The sequence below is a fragment of the Hippoglossus stenolepis genome, chromosome 5, assembly GCF_022539355.2.
Source record: "Hippoglossus stenolepis isolate QCI-W04-F060 chromosome 5, HSTE1.2, whole genome shotgun sequence".
Taxonomy (NCBI): domain Eukaryota; kingdom Metazoa; phylum Chordata; class Actinopteri; order Pleuronectiformes; family Pleuronectidae; genus Hippoglossus; species Hippoglossus stenolepis.
Window position 1 is genome coordinate 22740104 of NC_061487.1, and position 24391 is coordinate 22764494.

Consider the following 24391-nt stretch of genomic DNA (forward strand, 5'->3'; position numbering starts at 1 on the left):
CTCCGTGAAATCTGTGAAGCTTCAAACTCTGAGAAGTGACCGTGGGAGACAGGAAGCTTCACAAAACAAGAGACCAGAACAAAACTCTAGTTCTTATAGTCTAGTTCATGCTCTTATTCTGAAACACGGCTGTGCCTAACGTTGACTTCCGGTGGGAAGCAGCTTGACCCGTGCAGTGAGTCCAGCTGTTTGGGTGAAACTTGCTCCAGATGCTGACGAGCTGTCAGTCATGATCGCTTCGAGCTTCAGGGACTGTGAGGTCAGTGTTTGTGTTCGATGCCCAGGAAACTTTCAGACAAGGTCGTGACAGGAAGTGGTTGTTGTGTGCGGGGAGGAAACGAGGAGGCGACAGGACGCGTTGCGGTCACACGAAGAAGAATGTGGGAGATTAGATTTAAAAAACAAACTGTGGGGGTTTAAACTCAGAAAGTCACAAACAACACTGAGGAATTCAGTGACAGTTCACCAGAGGTGTGTAGTTGTGCTTTTATTTGAACCCTTTCATGCTGTAGTGATCATAACTTCAGTCAGGAGGTAAGAAATATGTTATTATTCATCTTTAGGCTTCAAAAACAGTCTAACACAGGTATTCCAAATAGATTTTCACATGTTCACTTGAGTGGACACAACATGCGTTTGTTGTTTTCAACTAAACAAATGTGTACTTAATAAACCAATTAATAAAATCATATAAAATGAAGTGAAAACTATACAATAATATATACAAAAAAATACAATACAGCTCGACAAATACAAAACACAACTTACCCTCTCTTATATACTCTCCTGTAAAGATTCACAGTTCTCTGCAGGGAATACACACTATTATTATCCAGCTCCCCATTCACATTACATAAGCATCTATGTTTAAACTGGATTTATGTTATGACTGTGGAATGACCTGGCAACGCCTCTGACTGACAGAGCACGCGCGTCGCAAATATGAAAAACATCTAAAAAATATCCCCGAAAACCCCCCCCGGCAAAATTAGGTTCTAATGACATTAACTAATTGATTCAGGGTCAAAGATTTAGTATTTATGCCATCAAAACCCATGCATCTGCAAAGAAAATGGCTTTGGAACATCTGTCCACTGTAGTGACCTCTGTGGGTGAAAGGATTAATAAACACCTAACAGGGCACAGTTTTCACAGTAAGCTATCTAACTGCAAATATGGGGATTCTCCACCGTGATAATACTCTAATGTGTGAAATCCTAACTAATGCAGTGTTAATATGTGTGTGTGTGTGTGTGTGACAGGCTTGGAGGGCAGAGGGTCTTGAACTCTCCACCAGCAGTAATGAGGCCTGCAAACTCTATGACGCCCTACTAACCCAGGTGAATACTCTCCCACACGCTGTCATTCTGCAACATGTTTCACTACGTCACAGTTAAGTACATCCATCTTTGTCTGGTGGGCTCCTAGTATGTGAAATGGAGGAACGATGAAACCCTGGGAGGATTTGAAGGATGCATTTCCGCCCTGCAGACGGCCGATCCTAACTTTGGTAAATATGCAGGGGGTCAAGCAACAGTTAATCTTTAGGTGTATTAACCAGGTAAGTCCTGCTGAGAAGCGCTTTCACAATAAACCTGGCAAGGACGCAGCAATTTTAAAAGGAGATAACAACACAATCAAGGCTTAAGACTTAAGGATAAAGGTGAATGAAGGAAACTGCTAAAATCATCGTTTTCGTCCCACGATGGGGAAATTTGCAATATTTCAGCAGCAAGAGTCAGAAATCGGCATCAGTAAGTCATAAGTAACAATACTTAAGTGTAAGGAATATACAAAATATAGGAAATATAGACAAATCCACCAGTGCCATGATCCAGGTACAATGCTTTCCATAGTTGCTTAATGTCACTAGTTACATCCAAACCTTTTCGCCCTATGGCAAGTCAAAACAAATAAAAGAAAATTCAGAGCCCCGGTTATATAATTATTTATATTACTGCTTTTGAATTTCAAGAATATTTGCTGGCTGAAAGTTCCCGTTATACAGGTTCAACGTTAATTGATGCTCCTGTGAACTGGCAAACTACCAATGATCAGACCTTTCATGTGTTGTAATAGGTAACATCCGGGTAAAGGTCATCGGGTTCAACCCCAATTTAAATACATCCATACTACATACTACAAAAACTTCACAAAAAAATGTCCTTCCTACTTCCCCTTTTTCTCATCGTCTTGGATAAAGAACAAAGAATTTGTCAACCAATCTTTAGAATCATATCTTTGTAAGTACACGTGTCTGATTTCATGACTGGAATTAACATGTAGTCTGCAGTGGGTTTACATAGTGATCCACATGTTATCAGGGGGGCACACGATGGGGATGGAAAACACACATAGGCATAGCTTAAGCAGTGATCTATATCTATGCTCTGCAGTTCAAAAGGAAAACTTTTACAAGTGCATGCGATGTTTTAAAGTGTTTTATGGTGTTCTAGTGTTTTATGAGTGCATATGATGTTTCAAGTGTTTTAAATTACAGTCCACAAAGATAAGAGCTAGTTTGATTCATCTCCCCTGCAGTTATGGGCCATGTGATGAGTACCGGGCTGGAGCTGGCGGCAACGACGAGCTCCACCCGGCTGAACGAGCGCCTGGCGAGTGCCGTGACTCGAACGGTGGAGCTGGCCAGCAGCCAGGACATCACTCCCAGAGAGAAGCTCCATGTCAAGGCTATGGAGCTCTTCTCACGTGGGTAAGAGTCAGAGTCAGGTTGTTAGAAAAAAGAAAAGTCAAAAGAGAGGGATGGATTTGTCATGTTAGTCCCGATATTTCATCTCAGGGGTGTTAACATGAGTTCATTTTCCTTTTTCTTCTGAACACGTTAGAATGCACAAGTCCCCATTGTGTTTCTCATATGCACAGTGGTCCCTTGTCAGATGGAGCACTAGTTGTTGGATGATGGTAACATTCATACTGTGCAGTACATCCTCAGGAATCTTAAGTCGTGGTAATTAAGTGTATGAAATCATGACTGTGAGTCAATGTGAATTAATACTTTTAACAGAAAAATGACCAAAGTATGTAGATCCTTTGCTGCGCAACTCAAAATAGTATTCAGGCGCATCCTGTTTGCTTGTGAAGTATCTAGAACTTGACCGAAGATGAGAAAAGACACTTGTTTGTACAAAATCCCACAATTCAGTCCTGTTCAGCTCAAAAACCAAGTCACAAGGTCTGAGGGCGAGACGCTTATCAGGACATGGGTATAAATCCATTTTTTAAAGTTGTGAGTGGTACCAGGAACTCAGTGGCTTCTATTATTTAAAAAGGAAGAACCTCTGGGTCTTTTCCTCGAGGCCAACTTTACAAACTGGGCATGAAGGGTCAAGGTCAGGGAGGTGATGGAGAACTCAGCCTCAGAAGAACCTGCCGAGAGGACAAGCATCCCAGCATCACTCCACCAGTCAGGCCTTTATGATAGAGCGGCTCGACGGAGGCCACTTTAAATACAAACCACAGCAGCCCCCCTCGGAGTTTCCCAGACGGCAGTTAACAGACTCTGAGGCCTTGTTTACATCTCACACTAACATGCGTCCTGGGTGAGCTGATCAGAAGTGGGCCGCTCTGAGTTCACACCCGGCTTCTCACTCCCCCGCTCTGTAGATATATATATAATTACGTAAGTAAACATATACATCATAGCGGTTTGCATGCTGTCCACATGCATGTTGTTTTTAATAGTCGTATTGAATCAATATTCGGGCTCATCAGAGCGTTAGCTGTGTTCCTTATCATGCCAGAGGAAACATGTTGCCACGGGAAATTATGACGTCTCTTTAGTCATCAGAAGACTGAAGAATGTGTTTTATCCATTCATCAAGTAGCTCTTTGTCTGTGTCCCCCGTTTGGGAGGCAGTCACATGCCTCAGATCCCCAGCATTCATCTACACTGACTGTGACACAGTCTCACAAGTCATATTTCTATTCTCTCTGCAGTGTCTTATTTGCATATATGGAAATATTTAAGGCATCTTTGTTTCTTAATAAAGTCTTGCAGGGCTCTTAATGTTTTTCAAGCGCCTCACATTCCCTCCACTCAGCAGAAAGTGCGCTGAATCCTGTGCGATTCTCATTGTACATTCCTTCTGTCGTCCTTCACGACGCGTCCTTTAACTGAGACTCATGTTCCTTTCAGAATTTTTCACAAGGCCTGTGATGTATGGGAAGACATCCTGGTCGATCACCCCACTGATATGCTGGCCCTCAAGTTTGCCCATGATGGATATTTCTACTTGGGAGCCAAGACCCAGTTGAGAGACTCCGTGGCCAGGGTGCTGCCTCACTGGAAACCACACATTCCTTTGTCCAGGTACAGAAAGCAGAATTTTACTATCACACATCAGCATTTTGGGGCAAAACAACACCACCAATCGCTCATTGACTTGAGCATGTCATGATAAACATGATAAACTAATAATATGTACAGTTCATCAGTGGACAGCATGAAAGAATTGATTCATTAGACAAGTACAATGAGACCAAACACTTTATATAATTCATAGTATAACATAAACTCTACCTGTAATCATAATGAGCTTTCAAATCTTATAACACCTGCTATAAACTACCTGCTTGGCACCAACCATCACGTCGACATATTTAGCAAACAGCTAAAGAGCAAGAGCTTCAGAGAGGAGATGTCAAATTACAATGAGATGAGTTTTGATACTTAAAACCACAATATGTCTTCTGATATAATGATAACAAAACTATGAAATAAATGATGATGCAAAATATGGGACGATATAGTAAAATTTAAACCTTCCCCTCACATTGCAGTAATGTGTTGTTGATGGTGACACTCAAGGGTTAACGGCAAACTAATGATGGTGTTGACTTTATTAAAAACTAATTAGGGACACTTGCAGCCTGCCACACACACACACACACACACACACACACACACACACACACACACACACACACACACACACACACACACACACACACTTAATCCACTGTCACTGCTTTATTTATCACAACAATATATATCAAATTATTTCTCATTCATTACAAACACGCAGAGATTCCCCCAGGGGATTAAGTTGAGTTGTAATAGATGATCATGTATTTAAGGAGTGTCAGTCAAAATTAAAAGATGGATTATTTTCCTTCTTATTATTATAATATGCTGATTTACCAGAGCACACCCTTTGTAAATGTGCCAGTTTAATAGAAATCGTCAACAACAACTTTTGTGACCTTTAGTTGTTATCGCTTGAGGCGTGTTTTCAAAAGTAGTCTCTGCTTTTCATCGTTCTGGAAAATCTAATGTGTGTTTAGGTGAAAGAAAAAGGCTGAACTCAGAATGAGGGAACATGGGAGCAGAGATACCAATAGTAAAAACACACAGAATCTATTTTCAATGGAGTAACATGCTGACAGACAACAGAGAGTGTTATCAGGGCTAAGGTTAGATTTCCTCTCTGATATACAGAGTGTGGTGGAGCGGTGGTGGAGCGGTGGTGGCGTCCAGGTTGAATCTGGCAGTCAAACAAAGTTCAGTAGTAGAGTCGGATCAATTTAACCGTTGGCAGATCAAAATATCTGTATATTTGATTGTGAATTTTTTATTTTACAGTTATTTATCGTAAAGTTTATGGTTAAAGTGTGAATTGTTGTTAAAGTTCTTTGTCTTTGCCGGTATAAAATATAGTAGCTATCGGTCATTTTTACTCCCAGCATCGGTCCTTAAAAATCCATATCTGTCGGGCTCTAGTGAGAAGTGATCCTGAGCATTAAGAACAGGTTAGTGTCAGGTGAAAAGGTCATTAAGACAAACCTAAAGAGGACAAAAGAGGACAGGTGCAGGTTGCCTGTAAGCAGAGAGGTAGTGGTAGAACAGGTCTTGAGGTGTCTTGTGAAGCTGATTGACTGATTGAGGGCAGGTAGAGAGGAAGTGGTGGGAATGCAGGTCAGAGGAGGCGTCGTTCAGCCGGGAGCTCACACCACAACACAGCTCAGTTAATAACATGTGTGCAGACATACAGGCCGAACCAGAACGATAAACAAAAGTCCATAAACCCAACACTAATAAATCCAACGTAAATGATCAGGGTTTAAAGAGTTGTTTTGTTTCCCTCTCCTCTCAGTTATCTGAATGGACTGTATTCCTTCGGTCTCCTGGAAACTCACTTCTATGACCAGGCGGAGAAAGTGGCGATGGAGGTGAGACTCTCTCCTGTTTGTTCTGTGTCACACTCTTTGCCTCTGATCGTCTCAGTTCGGCAAGTAAGGCGTTTGCCGTCGAAGGAACGATAACAAGCAGAGGAGCCGAAACCTCGGCAGCTCCCAAATCTTCTCTGTTGAGTGTGTGATACTTACAAAGCAGCCGTGACTCGAGGGTCACATGAAAAACGATCGAGGAACATCATAGACAGAAATGAAAGACTGGGAGTTAAGCGAGCCCATTATTTCTGAAATGTCGTTTTACTTTGGTGTAGCAAATACATCTCCTCTCTTCATCTGTATTCACTCTCCGGTGCAGGGCCTCCGCCTGACTCCAGACGACGCTTGGTCCGTCCACTCGCTCGCTCATGTTTATGAGATGAGGGCAGAAGTGGACAAAGGTTTGAAGTGCATGGAAAGTCGAGAGAAAGACTGGCAGGTACGAGTGTTTATTTTTAATGATGAAGCACATCCCAGTAACCGAGTCCACTCATTTCAATTTACTAATTCAAATAGCCTTAGGGGAAAAAAGGAAAATACAATATGCATTGTTTAATTCCAGGTATCTGACGTCCTGGCCAGTCACAACTATTGGCATTGGGCTCTATGCTTCATCGAGAAGGTAAAGATTATAATGGGTTTTCTCAGTCAAGCGAGTAGTTGGCGGTGGGAGTGTTTGTGGAACTTGTATTTACGATATCCCTTCCCTCGGGTAATTTGAAGTCTGCAGTTGATTATATCAGGAGATTAATTTGTGTTTGCATCTGCGCGACGCGATCTGTAACCCTGGCTTGTCTTTCAGGTCTGAAGTCATTTCAAATTCCTCCCTCTCACCTCCTCTTCCTCCTCCACAGGGGCAGTACGAAGCCGCGCTGCAAATATACGACTCTCAGGTCAGTTTATGTCAAGGGTTTGCGTTTTCTTCCCATGCATGTACCAATACACAGGGGATCCGCACTAAAAGCAATGTGTTGTTCTGGTGATCCAAGAGGGCAAGTGTGAACAAATGGAAGTCAAAACCCACACCGGCCATTTCAGTGTCAACCGCCGAAGATGATGATTTTTTTATTCACTCTAAAAATACGAGAGGCGACGTGAGACTAAAGCTCTTTGATGTCCTGCACCGACACGAGAACATTTCATTATGTCACTCAGGGCCGACACGAGTTGGAGCACAACAGAAATTCTTACATAAAGTTAGATGATAGTCATGAATGTTTAACAGCTCACGTCGGGGGAATCCAGCAAAAACATGGAGATGCCCCTGTTTTTTTTCCTCTGAAAATGTCTGTGGAGGCAGATGTTCGTTACGTGCTTCAGTGTTCCAGGTGAACAGTGAACATGTATGTTTCTCTCAGGTTTTCAGACGTTGTAAAGCCACAGGATCCATGTTGGACACTGTTGACGCCTGTTCACTGCTCCGAAGACTGGAAATGGAAGGTGAGATGCATGATAACATAGGAAATCACAATCAGATTCAATTCGTGTAGCACTTTACATACAATTATAATAATAATAATTTATTTGAAAAAACAGATTTGACAGCAAATAGTTAAAAAAAGTAATTATAAGAGAAATAACAATGTGACAAGGAGGCCAGACGCCCACGTCTAGATGGTTAGTGTTAGTGAACACATAAAAGCAGTAATATGACAATAAAAAATAAATAAAACAGGTAAACGAAAAGTTGAAAAGAAAACGATAAAAACACAACATCACATGAAAGCGAGTCTATAAAAATGGGTTTAAAGAAGTGATTTAATAGAAGCCACTGACCCTGCGAGCCTTATCTCCTCAGGTTGGCCGTTCCAAAGCCGAGGGGCCCTGATGGCAAAAGCACCTTTAGTTTTTTAACCTCGACTTTGGAACATGCAAGCAGGGCTCCACCTGAGGATCTGAGGCTGCGTGCAGGCACCTCAGGGGTCAGTGACTCTGTGATGTAGCTTGGTGCCTGGCGTGCTTTAAATGGGATTAGTAAAATCTTAAAATCAATTCTAAAATGGACAGGGAGCCAATGGAGAGAAGCATGACCAGTGAGAAGAAGCCGAGCTGCTGCGTTCTGAAGTAGTTGGAGGCAGGAGAGTGACTCTTGGCTGATGCCAGAGAAGAGGGAGTTACAGTGGTCCAGTGTAGAGAAGACTAGTGTGTGTAGGAAGTCTGGGTGTGAAAGTACGGCTTTGATTTTTGAAGATGGCTCTGACACAAACGATGTAACACAAAGTGCTTTACAGAATAAAAGCAATAAAAACAAGTCTCCTCATCCATCCGCGCACATAGCGAGACAATATTAACTGAGGAACTGAGGACACGCTATCAAGAAGTCTCATCAATTTGATATGAGGAAACACCAAAGGCAGGTAGAGACAGATAAACTGGAGTAGACATAGTAATGAAATACTGAAAGAGATGTGAAAAGATTAAATAACAAAGATGAAACTAGACTCAGGAGAGCTCGTACATCTGTCGAGGCCGTACTGTCGCCTCTGAAACAACATTTTGATTCACTAGATCCAAATCTTTATTTAATGCCCAATCTCACAATGTTAAAGAAAGTTTTTAACAATTCTCCATCCGCCCCCTGATCCGGATTCACACCCAAAATTTAACGGGCTCTTCTCTGACCCCCATCTTCTTCAGGATCTTTGTCTCCATCTGCCACACACGGTGTCCTGGACCCTACTAATCAGAGTTTGTTAAAAATCGTAGGAAATGAAGCGTGTCACTGCTGTGAGAGGCAAAATGTTATTACGACACTAATTGGCTCGACAAAAATACCGCAAACATTTGTTAACTTGTTGTTAATGGGCTGAAGGGCAACATCTGCTTTAAGATGATTTTAAATGGTGTGAAGTGAAACTGCGGAGGTGAGATAACCCCATTTATCATAGCTCATTAATCTGAAGCCCAGGTGCTGCGTCAGTCTATTTAAAAAAAAGTTAATTATGAATTTGGAGCCTTTATGCAGCCTACAAGCCCGGTTTACGTCCTTGTTTTGGTGCCTGTTTTAGGTGTGTGCACGAAGGACCGCTGTCGAGAGCTGCTCCAGGTCACGCAGCCTCACACCGACGACCACGTGACCCTATTCAACGACCTCCACTTCCTCATGGCGTCGCTGGGAGCCGGAGAGAGCGGCACTTCGCAGCGTCTGCTGGAGGGCCTCCAGGAATTGGCTAAGTAAGTTCTCCTCCTCGCTGCACACCTCGATGCTCCTTCCAGCCTTACGTAAGAGCCAACCGGGCGTTATGTAAAGCAGAAAACAAGGCTGAGCGTAGGATGGCGAGACAGCGAGCCGACGCAGCCAGGAAAGGGAATTCAGAGCTGCGGTCCATCTCGGAGACCGTGGGTCTTCCCTCTGTAGCAGATGTTGTGCGAGCAGCTGCAGCCTCTGTGGAGTTTTGTGGTCATAATATGTTCTGGCATCCCGATCGCGGACAGCCTGTGCTCTTAACTCTGTCTCGCTCAGAACCCACGGAAAAGCTGCAATTTGAAACCAGTGCTTTAAATTCTCATGTTTTTTCACTGTTACATCATGTAACCCATGTCGCAGGAGTTGGGGGAGGGGGGGGTGGTGGGGATGAGGCACTCTATTCCTAATTAAGACACCAACTTCCCCCAGCACAGCTCTACTCTACTGAATCACCAGGCGAGCCGCAGACATGTTGAAGCTCTGCACTTATTTAATCCCATCATTCACATATACTGTGTCCCTTTTATTGCTCTGGTTCGAAGGGATCGCACAGTTTTACATAATCCATATTTTTGACCTCGTGTTTTTACACTCGGTGGCAGCGACTCTCGGAATGAGCTAATCCCAGAGAAGCCTCACAACTGGAGGAAGTGTCTCAGAGTGAAGTGAATTCCTGCCTTTCACTGTTCACTATAGTAATACTCTGATACCAGCAGTGTGTACAAATACACCAACCTGGAGCTATCCTGTAGATTTCATTGATTCTCATACTTAAACATGGAAATGTTCTTTTTTTAATGAGTGGAAATAACAGCAGGGAAGATGAAGAGGAGCTTAAATGAATCCTTAAGATTGTGAGAGTCCTTATTGTTTAGATTCTCTATGAATAATTTAACTCAGTCATTTTTTATTTCAGGAACCAAATGCATGTTTCCCAAGCAGAACTATGCAACTGTTGTTTCAATTAATTAAGAATATGTTTTCAACAGAGTATTTTGAGGAATATTCACTAAAACCTGTTACAAATCACCATCAGAGACACAAAACTGTGTGTCTTTTTCAAACAGCACAAGTAAATGAACACAGATGCAGGTCAGCTGTTCTTCATAAAGTGCTGCTGAGTAAGATATCACATCTTCCTTGTTTTTATGTGTATTGCATGTTTGGAAGACATTTCTGAGACCGTGTTCGTTAATCCTGCAAAACGAACAGATCAGGGATTTAAGGGGATGTGAAACATGGATGTGGAAGATTTATGGTAAAAAACCTTTCAACTCTTACTTCAAACTGGACTCTAGTCTGCTGGGAGCCATTCAAAATTAGGAAAAGCAGATAGTCAAGCAGGAGGCCGCTGCAGGAAACAGGAAGATAAAGTGAAAATAAAACAAGTTGTTGAATTGTTCTTCCTCCGTCTCGTCTGTCTTGTGCTGCGATGCTGTTTAGCGCTCCAGTAAAGTCACTTTAAAATCCAGTGTTTTTTGGTTTCCATCTGCTTCTCCAACTCTGTGACCCAGATTTAGTCTGTCACTCACCTTGGAGGTCTTCTTTCTGAGATATGAGATTTCAGAAGCAGCTTCCTCAGCCTCAGTGGTCAGTCGGCAGTGATAAATCCTTTTGCATTGGCTGGTTGTTTTACATTTCAAATACCTATTGCACTTTTTTATCTGTGCTGCCTTTCATCCATTTTACCTGCACATTTCTTGCATGGTCTGTTTGTAAGTTAGCAAAACATTAATTTGAAGGGGATGCATCATCCTTAGTAAAGATGCACACCCTTGTGAAAGTGAGGTGCATGAAGAAGTTCATACTAGAAAGTGTTTTTATTCTTGTGATCGTAGATTTATTCCTCCACAACTTTACAATCCATAAAGCATTCTGCCTTGAGAGCTAGTTTCTAAACCTTCCAACCCAAGACATGTCTCTTTTTCTTTTCCAACCATTCATTTTCTTCGCAGGGAGCCAGGGGACAATCAGCAACACCAGCTGGCTGGAACTCTAGGTGTGCCCATGTGTCAGGCGTTGATGGAGTACGACCAGGGCAACTACAGTGGAGCGGTGGAGCTCCTGTACCCTTTACGCTACAGAGCCGTAGATATCGGTGGCAGTGACGCTCAGGTGAGCTCCGCGGAAATGTGGTAAACTCGAAAGCAAACTAAAATAATTGAAACAAAAATCAAACCCAAACGCAACTCCAGCTCTCTGATGCACCACTTGCAAGCTCTCAGCCTCGAGGCTTTATTTAGTCTGAATATTATCAATCCCATTGTTTTTGTGTTTGTTTTCTGGAGTAAAACCCAAATCCCTGTTGAAGTGAAAATAGGCCAGAGGTGAAGAACACTCTCCGTAAGAGCTAAAGCCTTCCAGCCTCTGAACATGTTACATAGGGAGAGAATGTGTTGCACAGTGCACCAGTGTATGAATAATGAATCTGTGTGATGGATGCTGATGGATTTTATGTCCTTTGTGTTCATGAGACCGTCCCCCAAGGTGCAACAGTTTACAGTGCAACACTATACAGAACAACACAAAAGGATAGAAAGACTATACACGGTGCAGTGCTGGGGAAAAGTCTTTACTAATGGCTTTGTCCACTGTTGTTTTCAGAGGGATATCTTCAATCAACTGCTCATTCATGCAGCAATGAAGTCAGAGGATAAGCACCACCAGAAACTGGGAAGGTAATGCACAACTGGGACTTCAGTCCAAACATAGGTTTAGTTCAGTGTTTTCCCATTTGCTTTTCCATATGTGAGAGAATAGAAAGTCCTTTCACTGGATTTCATGCTGATGCCGTATAGCTGCGGCTGCTGCCCACTCCTGTTGTCCTCTGCCGCTGTCGCCTCCATGTAGAACACTATCTGTATACGCTCCCATTAAGTAACCGACATCGCCCGTCTGTACCCCATGTTGCGCTTTCATTATTGATCAGTTTAGCCTCTCAGCTTGTACTTTCTCTGAATCTGTGTTCATCTCCATGTACCGCCTTGTGTTCTGCTGAATCCCTCCAGATGTCTTCTAGTTGAGCGGGATGCCGTGAGGCCCAACTCCCCCCTGACGGGTCGCCTGATGCAGCGGGCCCTGGCTCTTCACGTCTAACATCAAAGTAACATCAGCAGACGTAGAATCTCATGTGCCCATGTTTGGTTTTAGGGGACTATGGTACCAGCTGTTGTCAAGATTGCTGAATTCTTCACAGTTTTCAATGCAGAGCATGTTTTAGATTACCTACCTATTAAGCTTTGTTAATGACGAGATTATGAGTGTAAAACATAATCATGTGCGACATCTTTTTTGTATTCTTTTACCAAAACAGGCTTCTCTAATCTGTGCAGATGTCTGTGACTATGTTCCTCTAAATTGTATTAATGACACATTCAATTTAAATGCTTTTCATGTCAACAGCAATATAAAAAAAAATCTATAAATATACACTTTGCATGTGAGAGTGTAACAGAATAAAGTGCATCACACGCTAAAGAATAAGAAATGTACTCAAAAACATTGCAGAGGTACCGTAGCAGTAAAAAAAAAAAAAAGTCAGTCTTTGCGTGAGTTCTTGTCTTCCCTCGTCTTCCCTCGTCCTCCCCCGTCTTCCCTCGTCCTCCCTCGTCTTCCTCGTCCTCCCCGGCGTCGGGCCGCTCTCACAACACTGAGGTGATCTCATCTTGGATCTGAGAGATCAGGATCTGGGACAGCACGATCCCTGCAATCTAGAGGACAGCAGCTGCCAATTTAGATTACAGAGCAGACTCCTGGTAACTGTACATCGTGTGCTGAGCGTCTCAAAGTGCCTCAGAACGGGGCTGCACTGCTCATTCTGCACTGGGACCACATGTTTGCGAAATGAGATAAACATGTTTGCATACAGACGCTTGACGTGATTTCATTGCCTTGCACAATTTACAGGCTCATAACCCTGATAACACTTCTTATAGCGCTGCTCATGAAGTGTTTTGTCACTGCGACAACACGCATTTGGTGGCAAACGCGCCTTTTAACTGATCTGTTCAATAATTAACCGTCTGATTTAAACGCGGCTTGTTCTGCAGACAAATCAAGTAATGGTGTTTAGCGAGGATGTGCGAGACGAGAAAAAAAGGGAGAGAACTTCATCATCATCAGATTTACTGCAACATCAAAGCAAACACGAATACTAATGCAATTGTTTTGACAGCACTCATAGGTAATTCACGTGCTCCCCCCCCCCCTCAGCGGATTCACCAGGGACCCAATCAGGCAGATATGAGAGCGAGATAGATGGAGCCAAAGAACCCACTGACAAAGCTGCGAGCTGTGTGAGAACCCACTGTGACAGTACCTGAATCATTCTGATAAGGAAGCGGACTAATTATTTAGAGACAGCTCTTGATAAGCACTAATGTGATTTCATGGCCAATCTAACATATTGACTTGAGTTATTATCATTAGTTCATGCTTCGGGATTTGAGGTTTGCTCTGCGTGGCTCTGCTCAGTAGATGGAGGTTGAATCTTCAGTATCCTTCCTTTCCTCTGGCACATAATCTCACATCTTCGCGTGCGGGTCACCGCCTCACTTGCACATTAACCTGCGCTTCCGATCCAGAGCGGTGCGATAAATGAATAATGTGCAGTTAAAATTTCATTGTCCCATTGTGCCTAGTTATTGCCGTCTATGTATAACTCTCGATTTTGAATTAGTTATATTCCAGTGGCCTCACATTAACCTAAACACCCTGTTGGTTTCTGCAAGAAAAAGTTTTTTTATTAGATTCTTTTCCCCTCCTTTTTGCTGTAAGGCCGGGGTTATTTTATGCGAGAGCTGCTGGACCTGTGCAGCCGAGTCACTGGGAGCTCAACAATTGATGCTGGTACGTGTGTAACTTGAGGGAAGGTGCAGAATCCTGATTGATGAAGTGCTGCTCGGTCTATTTCGCAGCCGTGTACAAATGCACAGTGCGAGGCTGCTTTTAAGATACCAGGAGCCGTCGATATGTTTACTGCTACACGCTCAATCTGGTTACACCTCCAGTTGATGCTTCTGTTGACGTGTGTGTGTCTATCTATCGTTGTGAGGATGTTTTGGCTGGTCCTCCCAAATTCAATGGGCTGTTTGAGGGTAAAGACTTCGTTTTTAGGGTTAGGGTTAGAATTAGATTTTGGTTGTGATGGTTAAAGGTTCAGTGTGTCGAATTTAGTTACATCTAGTGGTTAAGTTGCATGTTGCAGCTCAATACTTCTCACCTCACCCTCCACTTCCAAACATGGAAGAGAACCTGTTCAGTTGTCATGAAAACTCAAAAGGTGTTTAGTTTGTCCAGTCTGGGCTACTGTAAAAAACATGGCTGCCTCCATAGAGAGGACCCGCTCCCGATGTAAATATAAAGTATTTAAATATAAAGGACAGATTCTAGGGTAAAGAAAACAACAATTTGTACAATATAGATGAAACATTAGTTTAAACATCACTAGGATTATTTTATATTAAGTTTCTGTCAATAGATCCCTCTTACCTAAATCTTACACACTGGACCTTTAAGTTTAGGGTAAGGGATTTGGGAAGTTATTATGTGAGTGTGAGAGATGTGCATGTGTGTGTGTGTCTGTGGACTGTTGACTTGTTACTACAAAGCTTTTATGAACAAGTGGCTGCAGGTGTGCCAGTTACCTGCGGCAAGGCCATTCCCAGAGCGAGCGCTCCCACCAGCATCAGATGAGACTCGATCCACATCACCGCCCTGTCCGCACAGCCCACCGGGTAGATTGACTTGTCTGCCTCCAGGAAGGTTTGGGTTTGAACCCCAAAACCACACATGGTGTTAATCACTGCCTGTGTGACAGATCGACAGAGAGAGAGAGAGAGAGAGAACGTGACAGATTGTCTTGATTACACCAACCTGAAGCACTTTAATAGGAAGCTGTCACGAAGCTGCTGTTTCACATCTCCTGCATTATTTCGCATTGACAGAGATATTAACTATGGTGACAGCCGAGGGAGAGTTTAGTGGAAGCCCGCTAACTGCAGAGACTTGGAATTCAAGAGACGGAAAATGACAAGAGAGAGACGATATAACTGCATCCATTTGATGTGACAGGGAAGATGTGACTCTGTCCCTGAAGTAGCCGCTGCAGTAGCAGGCTCCGAACAGCAGGTCGCAGCACTGCTTCAGCTCCAATCATGTTTAATTAATTGCCCCCCCCCCCCTCAAGTCATGTAGCAGAAAGCTGCTGTGGTCTGTTTTCCGTGTAGCATGATGTATAATCAATATTAGTGTGAAGGATCTGCATGGACTCTTTAGTCTTCCGTCTTCGCACTAGAAGGAATTGTCAGCGGCCGTGTGTCTGCACAGAGGGTGAGGGGGGGGGGCATTTATTTGTGTGAGTGGGAATCTGCAAACTCATGCATGCACGATTACACTGAGAACACTATTTACATACTGTTTGTGTTAGAATGCAACATTACATTTCATTATTTTTACATGCATGTGCAGGCGGATGCGTGTGTGTGTTGATTCCAGGTACAGACATATATTAAACATTCATGAAGGAGGAATTGAATTTTGAAGCAGGCAAAGTCACCACTGACAATTCCGCTGTAAAGGTTGTTGGTGTTACTGTTGGCTGCATCTCAGATAGCAGAGTACCACTCTACATAGTGTATACGCTGAATGGGTTGATTGCATTCGAGTCAGCTTGGGAACTCGGCCGCTCTTTGCTGATGCAGTTACTGCAACGGGATTTCGTTTAGATTTCTGGCGCAGAAGTCCAACCCAAACGTGTAAATTTCAGAAGGACCTGTGGCGTTCTACATAAGTGACAGACTCCTGGTTCCAGTTTCTCGTAGTTCGACCAGCAGGATATCTCTGCCGAGTTAGCACAAGAGAGCAGACAGGTTCTCTGGTTACACCCCCTAAAAACCTGGGGTGAACGTCGGCCGACTCTGGGGGCACCAGAGAATGTCTGCAGAGTACAGTGCATGGTGGAAACGCTCTGTGGTGGAAACGCAGCAACATTTAGTTCATTGAATAAAGTTCCTGGGACTTAAAGTTTCTGCTACTCTTGGTTGAAACGCAGCTTATGTAACACACCAATCATTCGTGTAATCAGTAGATTCTGATTGGTTCATTACTGGTTCGTTAGTGTCAGACCAGTAACCCACACATGAGACAGCCTGATACCAGCATCAGTTTATCCCTGCAGGTGTAGACATGCAGATGACGCCTCCAGGCAAAGAAACAAACACCTTCTGCAGTTTTTGACCCACTTGAGTATTATGTCAAAATAATGCAAATTCAGTTTTGTTAAATATAAACCAGCAGCATCTCACTGTTCACAAAGTAATTACTGTCTGGTACGTCGGATACATGGTTTCACACAGGTGAGGTGTCAAAAGACTCAAATATGTGACTGTTAATCCAGACGTTAACTTAAATAAAGACAGAAACAGAAATAAACTCGAGCCGGATAATCACATAATTGAGTTTGCCAGTTCATGTTAGTCATTCTGGCTGACTCCGAGTTCATGTTCGCCAATATCTGGTGGGAGGGTGTATTTTTATTTCAGTTTAGCCTCATCAATCAGCAGCGAGTGATGTATCTGTCTGGCCGGTGTCATTTTCAGTCAACGTGGGAGCAGCAGTAGTGGTTGTGAAGAGCAGTTATCGGTTTTCACATTCATCAAAGCAGATGTATTGATCGAAGAGACGCTGTAAAGCCGACTCACACAAGCGGGTGCAGCTGCGTTGATCTCATCCACAGCGGCTGCTGTAGCTGTTGCTCCTATTCACATTATTCATGTAGCCGGGTTGCTAGCCAGCTGTGTAGGAAGATGATGTCCCCAGCACTAAACCAGTTTGATTGTTTCTCTAACTGGGAGTTAAACACTAAGGTATGATGTCTATTCAGAATTTATTTTCTTGCATGTAGGTGACGCACATCAACATATCTACATTCGCAGTTCTCAGATAGTTATTATTGTTTTAAAGGTTCAGTGTGTGAGATTTAGTGACACCTAGTGGTGAAGTTGTATGTTGCAGCTGAGGACTCCTCACCTCACCCTCCTCTTACACACGTGAAAGAGAACCTGTGGTAGCTTCAGTTGTCATAAAACCTCAAAAGGTGTTTAGTTTGTCCAGTTTGGACGATTGTAAAAGAAACATGGCGGCCTCCGTAGAGAGGAGCCACTCCTGATGTAGATATAAAGTATTTAAATATAAAGGCTCATTCTAGGGTAAAGAAAACAACAATTCATACAATTTAGATGAAACAAACTAGTGAGAACATCTTCAGCCAATAGATTCCTTTCACCTTAATCTGACACACTGAACATTTAAACTGTGTTTAAACTGGATTGTACTGGCTGGACCCACTTTCAGATGCATCACTTAAACCGTGTCCTTGCTGACTGATGCATCTACAGGTTTTTTGCACCGAGCACTTTTAATTTGCTGCTTCACATTATTCAGAAAACTTCTTTCATTGTTACAAAATGCTGCTTATTGGCATTCAACCGAACACCATCATTCTTTGAAGTTTTGACTTACCGAAGTCATTTAAACTTAAAAGAAACACTCAAAGCGCCTTTGAAAGGTCTCATTCGCCAAATTCTAACACATATTCAATCAGCGCCTTTTGTCTCACGTCCCATTCTCACACTGACTCTCACCTAAGGACGCTTCAGCACTGGAGCAACGCACATTCGAACAGCGGCCTTCCAGCTAGTTGACAACCCGCTAAACCTCTTGAGTCTTCTTTACATTTAGCATTATTTTACATTAACACAATACTTCACCACGGAGGTTATGCTTTGGCCCCTGTTTGCTTCTCTGTTCGTTTTTCACCAAGATTTCGCAAAAACTGCTGAACACATTTCTGTGAAAGTTCGTGGAATGATGGGACACGGGCCCGGAAAGAACCAAACAAATTGTGGGGTGGATCAAAGTTTAGTTTTTGTTGTCACTGTCTTTAATATTGCAAGGGGATTTTTGCCATTTTCCCAAGGAATACTTGTGTGTACTTTGGTGCAGCTTGTTTGAATTTAAGGGGATTGTTAGGTCCTGGGGGTGTTGTTCGCTCGACTGATGCCATTCTGTTGTGAGTTTTTGTAAAAAAAGTACGCACCTCTCCGGGAACAGGAGTGCAGCAGGAGTAAGGTACAGAGCAGCGCTCGGTGCTGGGGTTCGTATGTGTGCAATTGAAATACAGGTTCCAAGACCAGTCTGTGTAGTTGTTCCACCCACAACACTTGAACTGTGTAAAGGGAAGAGAAGAAGACGGAGAGAGAGAGAGAGAGAGAGAGAGAGAGAGAGAGAGAGAGAGAGAGAGAGAGAGAGAGGAGAAAACAGCAGAGGTTTATATTTAGAAACATGCTCTTGCGTTGGACTGTGTGTTCTGCCAGTCTGGTCTTCTCACATGGGAAAACTCAGGTTCACAAGTGCACCTGTGTATGCATATGCAGGAGGAGAATCTCATGAGCAGACTCACAGACACAAGAAGTACATGTTTAAATGCTACGTCTCATGTGGAAAACCCTCAGCGAGGCCGAGATAACAAATACAAGACGTACACCTCTGTGGTCACTGGCGGCGGTTTGTCGGTTGAGTGCACAGACGTATTTAATACTCCACAGGCTGTGATTCATTTGAAGACTTACGTTGTGCGGTTAGCTACATACGCACATACAGGCACATTCATTAAAGTGTGGGATTGCCCGGAGCACCTCTTTCTGGATGTAATCCATCAGGTTCTGCAGATCCAGGTCATCCCTGTAGTGCACGATGGCTTTCGTCACAAACTTTCCCAAAGCATCCCGAGTCTAGGAGAGAGAATACGGAATATTAAAGGGGTGTTGTGCCTTTTTTTTAGTTTTTCCTCTAGTGTGTTATATAAGTCTTTTGTGTATGTTGAAGTTCTGCAAAGTTTGATACTAAAGTAAAGTAAAAAAGGTAAATACACTGTTCCCGGCCGATATGGCCCAACATTTGCATAATGCACGCCTAGCGGGCCAGTCTGGCACGCCAGGTAAAATGAGAAGGAGGCCAACATTTCCTGCACGAGCTGGAAGCTGTTGACCAATCACAAGAGAGTGGGCCAACTTTGCTTTATCAGGAGGGGGGGGGGGGGCGTAAAAGAGACAGGAGTCTCTAAAATAAAGAGTTTCAGACAGAGGCTGAAAAGAGGAGCTGCAGCGGTGGACAGTCTGAGGACAGTGACGTTTTTTTCTGAACATCAAAGCATGTAAACGTTTAAAAAGAAATAACCCAAATAAGAAATATGAGCCTGAATATAAAATATCTCCTTTAAATCTGCCATTTTTGTTTAAATTCTTCATCAAAGTGTCCAGTTGAAAAAATTATCTCTATAACCAGGATACTTAGCTGCTGAAGAAAACATGTCAGGTTCAGTTAATTGGGATGTTTCTATGGAGAATTGCTTCCATTAAGGCTTCGGCGTAAAATCCTCTGGTTCACGTCGCAGGAGCATAATGTGGGATTTATCTAAACAAGACAGCAGAGGAGCAGGAACTCCTGTTGCAGTGCGCTGGCTGCGGCAGTGCAGAATAACAATGATGATTGAACCAGCCATGCCTTCGAGATCAATGCACGCGATGCATAGCAAACACACAGCACATGTGCAGCTTTTACACTTCTTCAGCCGTGGAGGATGATTGCATGAGCTTCCCCCATTTGTTATTATAATCGAGTAATTTTCATTAACTTTACTTGAGCTGAATAAATAAAACCTTGATGAAATATAAATGAAACACATTGATTTGATTGAACAATGTGTAATTTTCAGACTTTATGGTTAATTCAGACATTAAAACTGTGCTGCTTGTGTTTGCTCTCATTGTTCATTGTAATACATTCAAGAGTTTTATGAGGCCCCTGCTTTGTTAATATTTATATATTCTATTCTCACGTACAGTATAAATAAAGTTTTGAAAAAGGTATTCAATGCAAATCTCCCTCTTTTAAAAACAAGAAGGGCCACGCTTCTACCGACTTGAGTTCAGATGTAATGTATGCTAATGCCGGCGCTGTATGCTAATAAGCTGCTGAACTTTAAAATTTCATTAAGCCTGAAATGAACTTGTGTTAGTGCTTTGCTCAAGGCTCTCTGCATTGTTCGTTTTACAGGCCGCGTTAGAATAGGTTATGTTGATAAAAAAACCGTGAGCTGTATCAAAATAGCCCCAAATTCTTATCCCCCAAGTCATTTTACTAAATTTTTGTTAGGATTTTTACGGCGCCCCCCCCGTCCCCTCCCTCTGTTTCAGTCGGGCCTCCGAGCCCATCGTCACACCTCCCCATGTCATTAGCGGCAAAGTCTCCTTCAAGGGATCTGTTGAAATGGAACATTTGGTTCCACTTTGAAGTGCCGAAGCATTTGAATCATTTAGCAGGGAAGGATGCTGGGAGGGTTGTTAAACTGCTCTGTTTAGCAGCAGGCAGTCCGAGCGCTGACAGAGAACACAGGGGAGACGGGAGGTAGCGTCAGGCATCAGACACCTCGCCACCACACACCAGTGTCAGGGAAACGCTGGTGCCACTGGCTGTTGTGTTTTTTATTCTCCACGGAGCCTTAATGCGATGTTACTGTAAAGATAAATGGATGTTGAATAGTGGCGGGGCGGGGGTGGGGGGGCCTTTCTCCTCCCTGTAGCCTCTCGATGAGACACCAGGGGTCACATATGGGGCTCAGATGGAAACAGGAACCATTTCTAATCAGTTGTACCCTAACACACAGTTTGGATCCCCCCCCCCACAAGTGGTTACAGTAGAATTTATATTTTCTTTATAAATAGGTTTAAGAAAATAATTTGTCACCCGAAATGATGTTTATTCTTCTTCCTCCATAGTTAAATTAAATTATACTGTTTATACGCAAGAAATCAACATCATTTACCACATTGTGGTAACAGGAAATGATGGAGTACAGGCTCCTGTCAACAGCAGTGTTTATAATGTTCGCTGGAAATGAAGCTTCGTGAAAATCCGAAGAGACGTCTTTCTAAATATTTACTGTTTGGTTTTATTTTCAGCACATTTCAGCCGGTGTCTCTCTGAACCACCTGAAGGATTGAGATTGTGTCACTAACTCAAAAATGCTTAGAACTATGATGCAGTGCTTTATGCAAATGGTAATGAATAAGATAAACTGCTTTGTTTTAATTTGTCATCAACAAAATAAGTTGTCAGTTTTATTATCACAGAAAGAACAAATACAGTACTTTTAAAGTGTTTATAGACAAACACACACAGACTGATCTTTGCTGTCATACTCGTGTGTGTGTGTGTGTGTGTGTGTGTGTGTGTGTGTGTGTGTGTGTGTGTGTTTGTGTTTCTGTGAATACAGTGTGGCTTAGATATTGACATAACATTCCCCCATGTGTGCTCAAAGCACAGACTGTAAATAAAGATGGACGACATGACAGCTCCCAAAAGTGAAGCCAAATCATCTTGATATTGTGACTGACAGCATTATAGGCCCTAAACCCTGCCTAACCCATGTTAACAGATGGGACATGAACCAGACTGAAAAGTAAAAGTACACGTCGAATAATTTCTTTTCAGGTAGTTCTTCAAACTGCTGTTTCTGCGACGGTTCATATTTCCGGTAAGTTTGGCTTGAATTAGTTATTTGATGCTATAAAAACAAGGTAAAACATTATGGCAACACCCGTATTCAGAATATTTTGGCTTCACTTGTGTTCAGCTGGTAGACGTGGAGACAAGTCGTCTATTTTTATGTCCAGTCTATGGCTAATTGCTTCCATCTGCGGATTCAAATGTATCTGTTCCCTCTTTGGTTTTATGGACCGTAGCTGACAAATGTACAGAATGTCCAAAAGCTGGGAAAGAATACACCAAATCAATGGAGCTGATGGAGAGTCATTCAGGGCCGACGCTGGTGTGAAGAGAACTAGAGATGGAATGTGACCTTATAGTGACTTTTAGTGTTACAGAAAATCTAAGATGGTGCACAGACGGTGAGGAGGCAGATACCTGATCGGAGTAGAAGAAGCCCATAATGGCTATGGCCAACTGGGTGAGGAAGACCAGAGTCAGGCTGAAGGAGAACTACAGACAGAGGGGACACAAATATGAAAAACACAGTCTGACTGAAACATAACTGACTGTCTGAGATGTACGACTTGGCTCTGGATTAAATGTGATTTAAGCTTCCACATCGGAAGCACAACACAGCCCCAGTGTTAGTGAGGTGTCTGTTTTGTCTATTACTGTCTTGAGGAGGCGAATGTTCTCTCGCAGGGCTCCGATGCAGCCACAGAAAGTAATGAAGAACATGACCACCCCCACCACAATTAGGATGACAGCTGGGTCGATCAGGAACGTGTCCCGCACCGTGTCTGGCAGAAAGACAGGAACATAACAGCCTCTGTTTACTCGTCTGTCCTCCTCTGTTCCCGCTTTTACTTCCTTCCCCTCCCGGCATTCGCCTCATTTACTCTCAGTTCTAACCTTGAAATAAATGTCTTCCCTTTTACACTGTTTTCCTATTCCTGCATCGCCCCTCTATCAACACTGGCTGCTTCCATTGCTTTTAATATTCAATAATCTGTTGCTGATTATACAGGACACAGAGGCATAATCAGTGGGATGAGCCCAAGTTAATTATCTTTGTTGTCCACCTTCTGTATATTACTAAATTAAATATGAACATAATGAAGAAAAAAATGTGAGAAAATCTTTCTATAGTTGTAATAAAGGAGAATAAACAATTCCTCTAGAGTTTTCATTTGTCATAGAAGTTGAAGAAGTGTGTCACATATCTACCTGTAGCTTTCTGGACTTTAGCGTAGACCCCGATTGCAACAATCAACAATGAGAAAACCTGGGAAAGAGAGAGAAGTTATTATTTCCTAAAGACTTGGACTCGTAGCACATTGAGCAGGTAACTTGTGCCTCGGCGCTGGTGGCACAGACCCCCCCCCACCCCCATCTGTCTTGTCGGTCAGTTTCATTCATGTGAACATTAGTGTTTATCTGGGGTCAAAGATGACGTGGGTTAGATTTCAGTGGTTGAAGGTCAAATCACATTTTTGCCTAATGAATGCAATATCTCAGGAACACTTCCAGGGAATCTTTTAAAATTTGGTACAAATGTTCACTTGAACTGACTAAAGTTTGATGGTCAAAGGTCAAGGTCAAGGTCACGTGATCTATCAGGAACACCCTGGCACAAACATTCACTTGGATTCAAAGATAACCTGAATAGAATTTGGAGGTCAAAGGTCACCTCACAAAACCCCTTTTTGCCTTGTGAACATGTTCTCTTGAGAGAATCCTTTACATTTGGCACAAATGTTCACTGAGACTTATGGATTAACTGATTAGATTTGTGTGGCCTCAAAAAATATGTTTTTAGCCTCTAAAACAAGATATCCCAAGTTTGTCTTTAGGGAATTCCTTCAGATTTTGACAAGTTGTCGCTTGTGGACTTGAATCGACTGATTTCGATTTCAGCCGTCAGAGGTCACGGTCACTTCATATGAGTTTGGAATAAAATGTTTGAGACTGAAACTTGGGCAAATTACTGCAGGGTAGTAATTCTAGTTTCTCTCCACAGTGGCCAACCTTTTGCTCATCGTGGGTATTGTTGGGTTTCTCTGTAATATTATAATTTCTCGACCTCACTATGTAAAGTGCCTTGAGATATTATATATTGTGACTTGGGGATATACAAATAAAATGTAATTGAACGCCAACTGTCTCCTGGCTCCAGTTTCCTACTATATTCAGTGGACTGGTGTCAAACTTCTCAGCCAACTCTCAATAAGTTACTAATGTGTAATTCTTCTTTGGTTGGTTCTTTACTTCGCTGCTGGAAAAAACTTGTTGCGTTGAAAATATATAGCTTCCAGTGTTTGTTCTTCGTGCCTGAACAGACTTTATTTGTGCTGTCAGCCGGGACAGGTGTGCTCAGATTAACAAATGTCGAGCCTTTCCTCAGGTGTCGGATATGCAGAGCAGCTGTAGCCATGGCAACCGCACCAGTTTATGTGTTTATGATAA

The 24391-nt window shown here is 42.8% G+C and overlaps 2 protein-coding genes across 4 annotated transcripts in view; one reads left to right on the forward strand and one right to left on the reverse strand.

The window, feature by feature from the left end:
* The first annotated feature begins 134 nt into the window (after positions 1-134).
* Positions 135-12805, forward strand: ttc38 (tetratricopeptide repeat domain 38). The gene is made up of 14 exons (XM_035156851.2): positions 135-259; positions 1263-1340; positions 1429-1510; positions 2542-2713; positions 4157-4330; positions 6114-6189; positions 6509-6628; positions 6752-6811; positions 7044-7082; positions 7548-7629; positions 9198-9363; positions 11332-11491; positions 11981-12054; positions 12385-12805. Exons 1-14 carry the CDS (start codon positions 230-232, stop codon positions 12470-12472), a joined length of 1401 nt encoding a protein of 466 aa, XP_035012742.1. The 5' UTR covers positions 135-229; the 3' UTR covers positions 12473-12805.
* tspan33b (tetraspanin 33b) overlaps positions 11567-24391 on the reverse strand; it is a 16025-nt gene continuing 3200 nt past the window's right edge. Inside the window, exons 2-8 of one of the 3 annotated variants that reach the window (XM_035156855.2) lie at positions 23153-23210; positions 22721-22725; positions 22361-22435; positions 19072-19167; positions 18474-18602; positions 15022-15183; positions 11567-13086 (exon numbers count right to left, since the gene is read on the reverse strand). In XM_035156855.2, the coding sequence (XP_035012746.1) occupies positions 13018-13086; positions 15022-15183; positions 18474-18602; positions 19072-19167; positions 22361-22435; positions 22721-22725; positions 23153-23210 (594 nt within the window). In that variant the 3' untranslated portion in view covers positions 11567-13017. Of the gene's footprint in view, positions 13087-15021; positions 15184-18473; positions 18603-19071; positions 19168-22360; positions 22436-22597; positions 22726-23152; positions 23211-24391 lie in introns of all 3 variants that reach the window. The other 2 variants (XM_035156854.2, XM_035156852.2) reach the window with 2 other exon arrangements.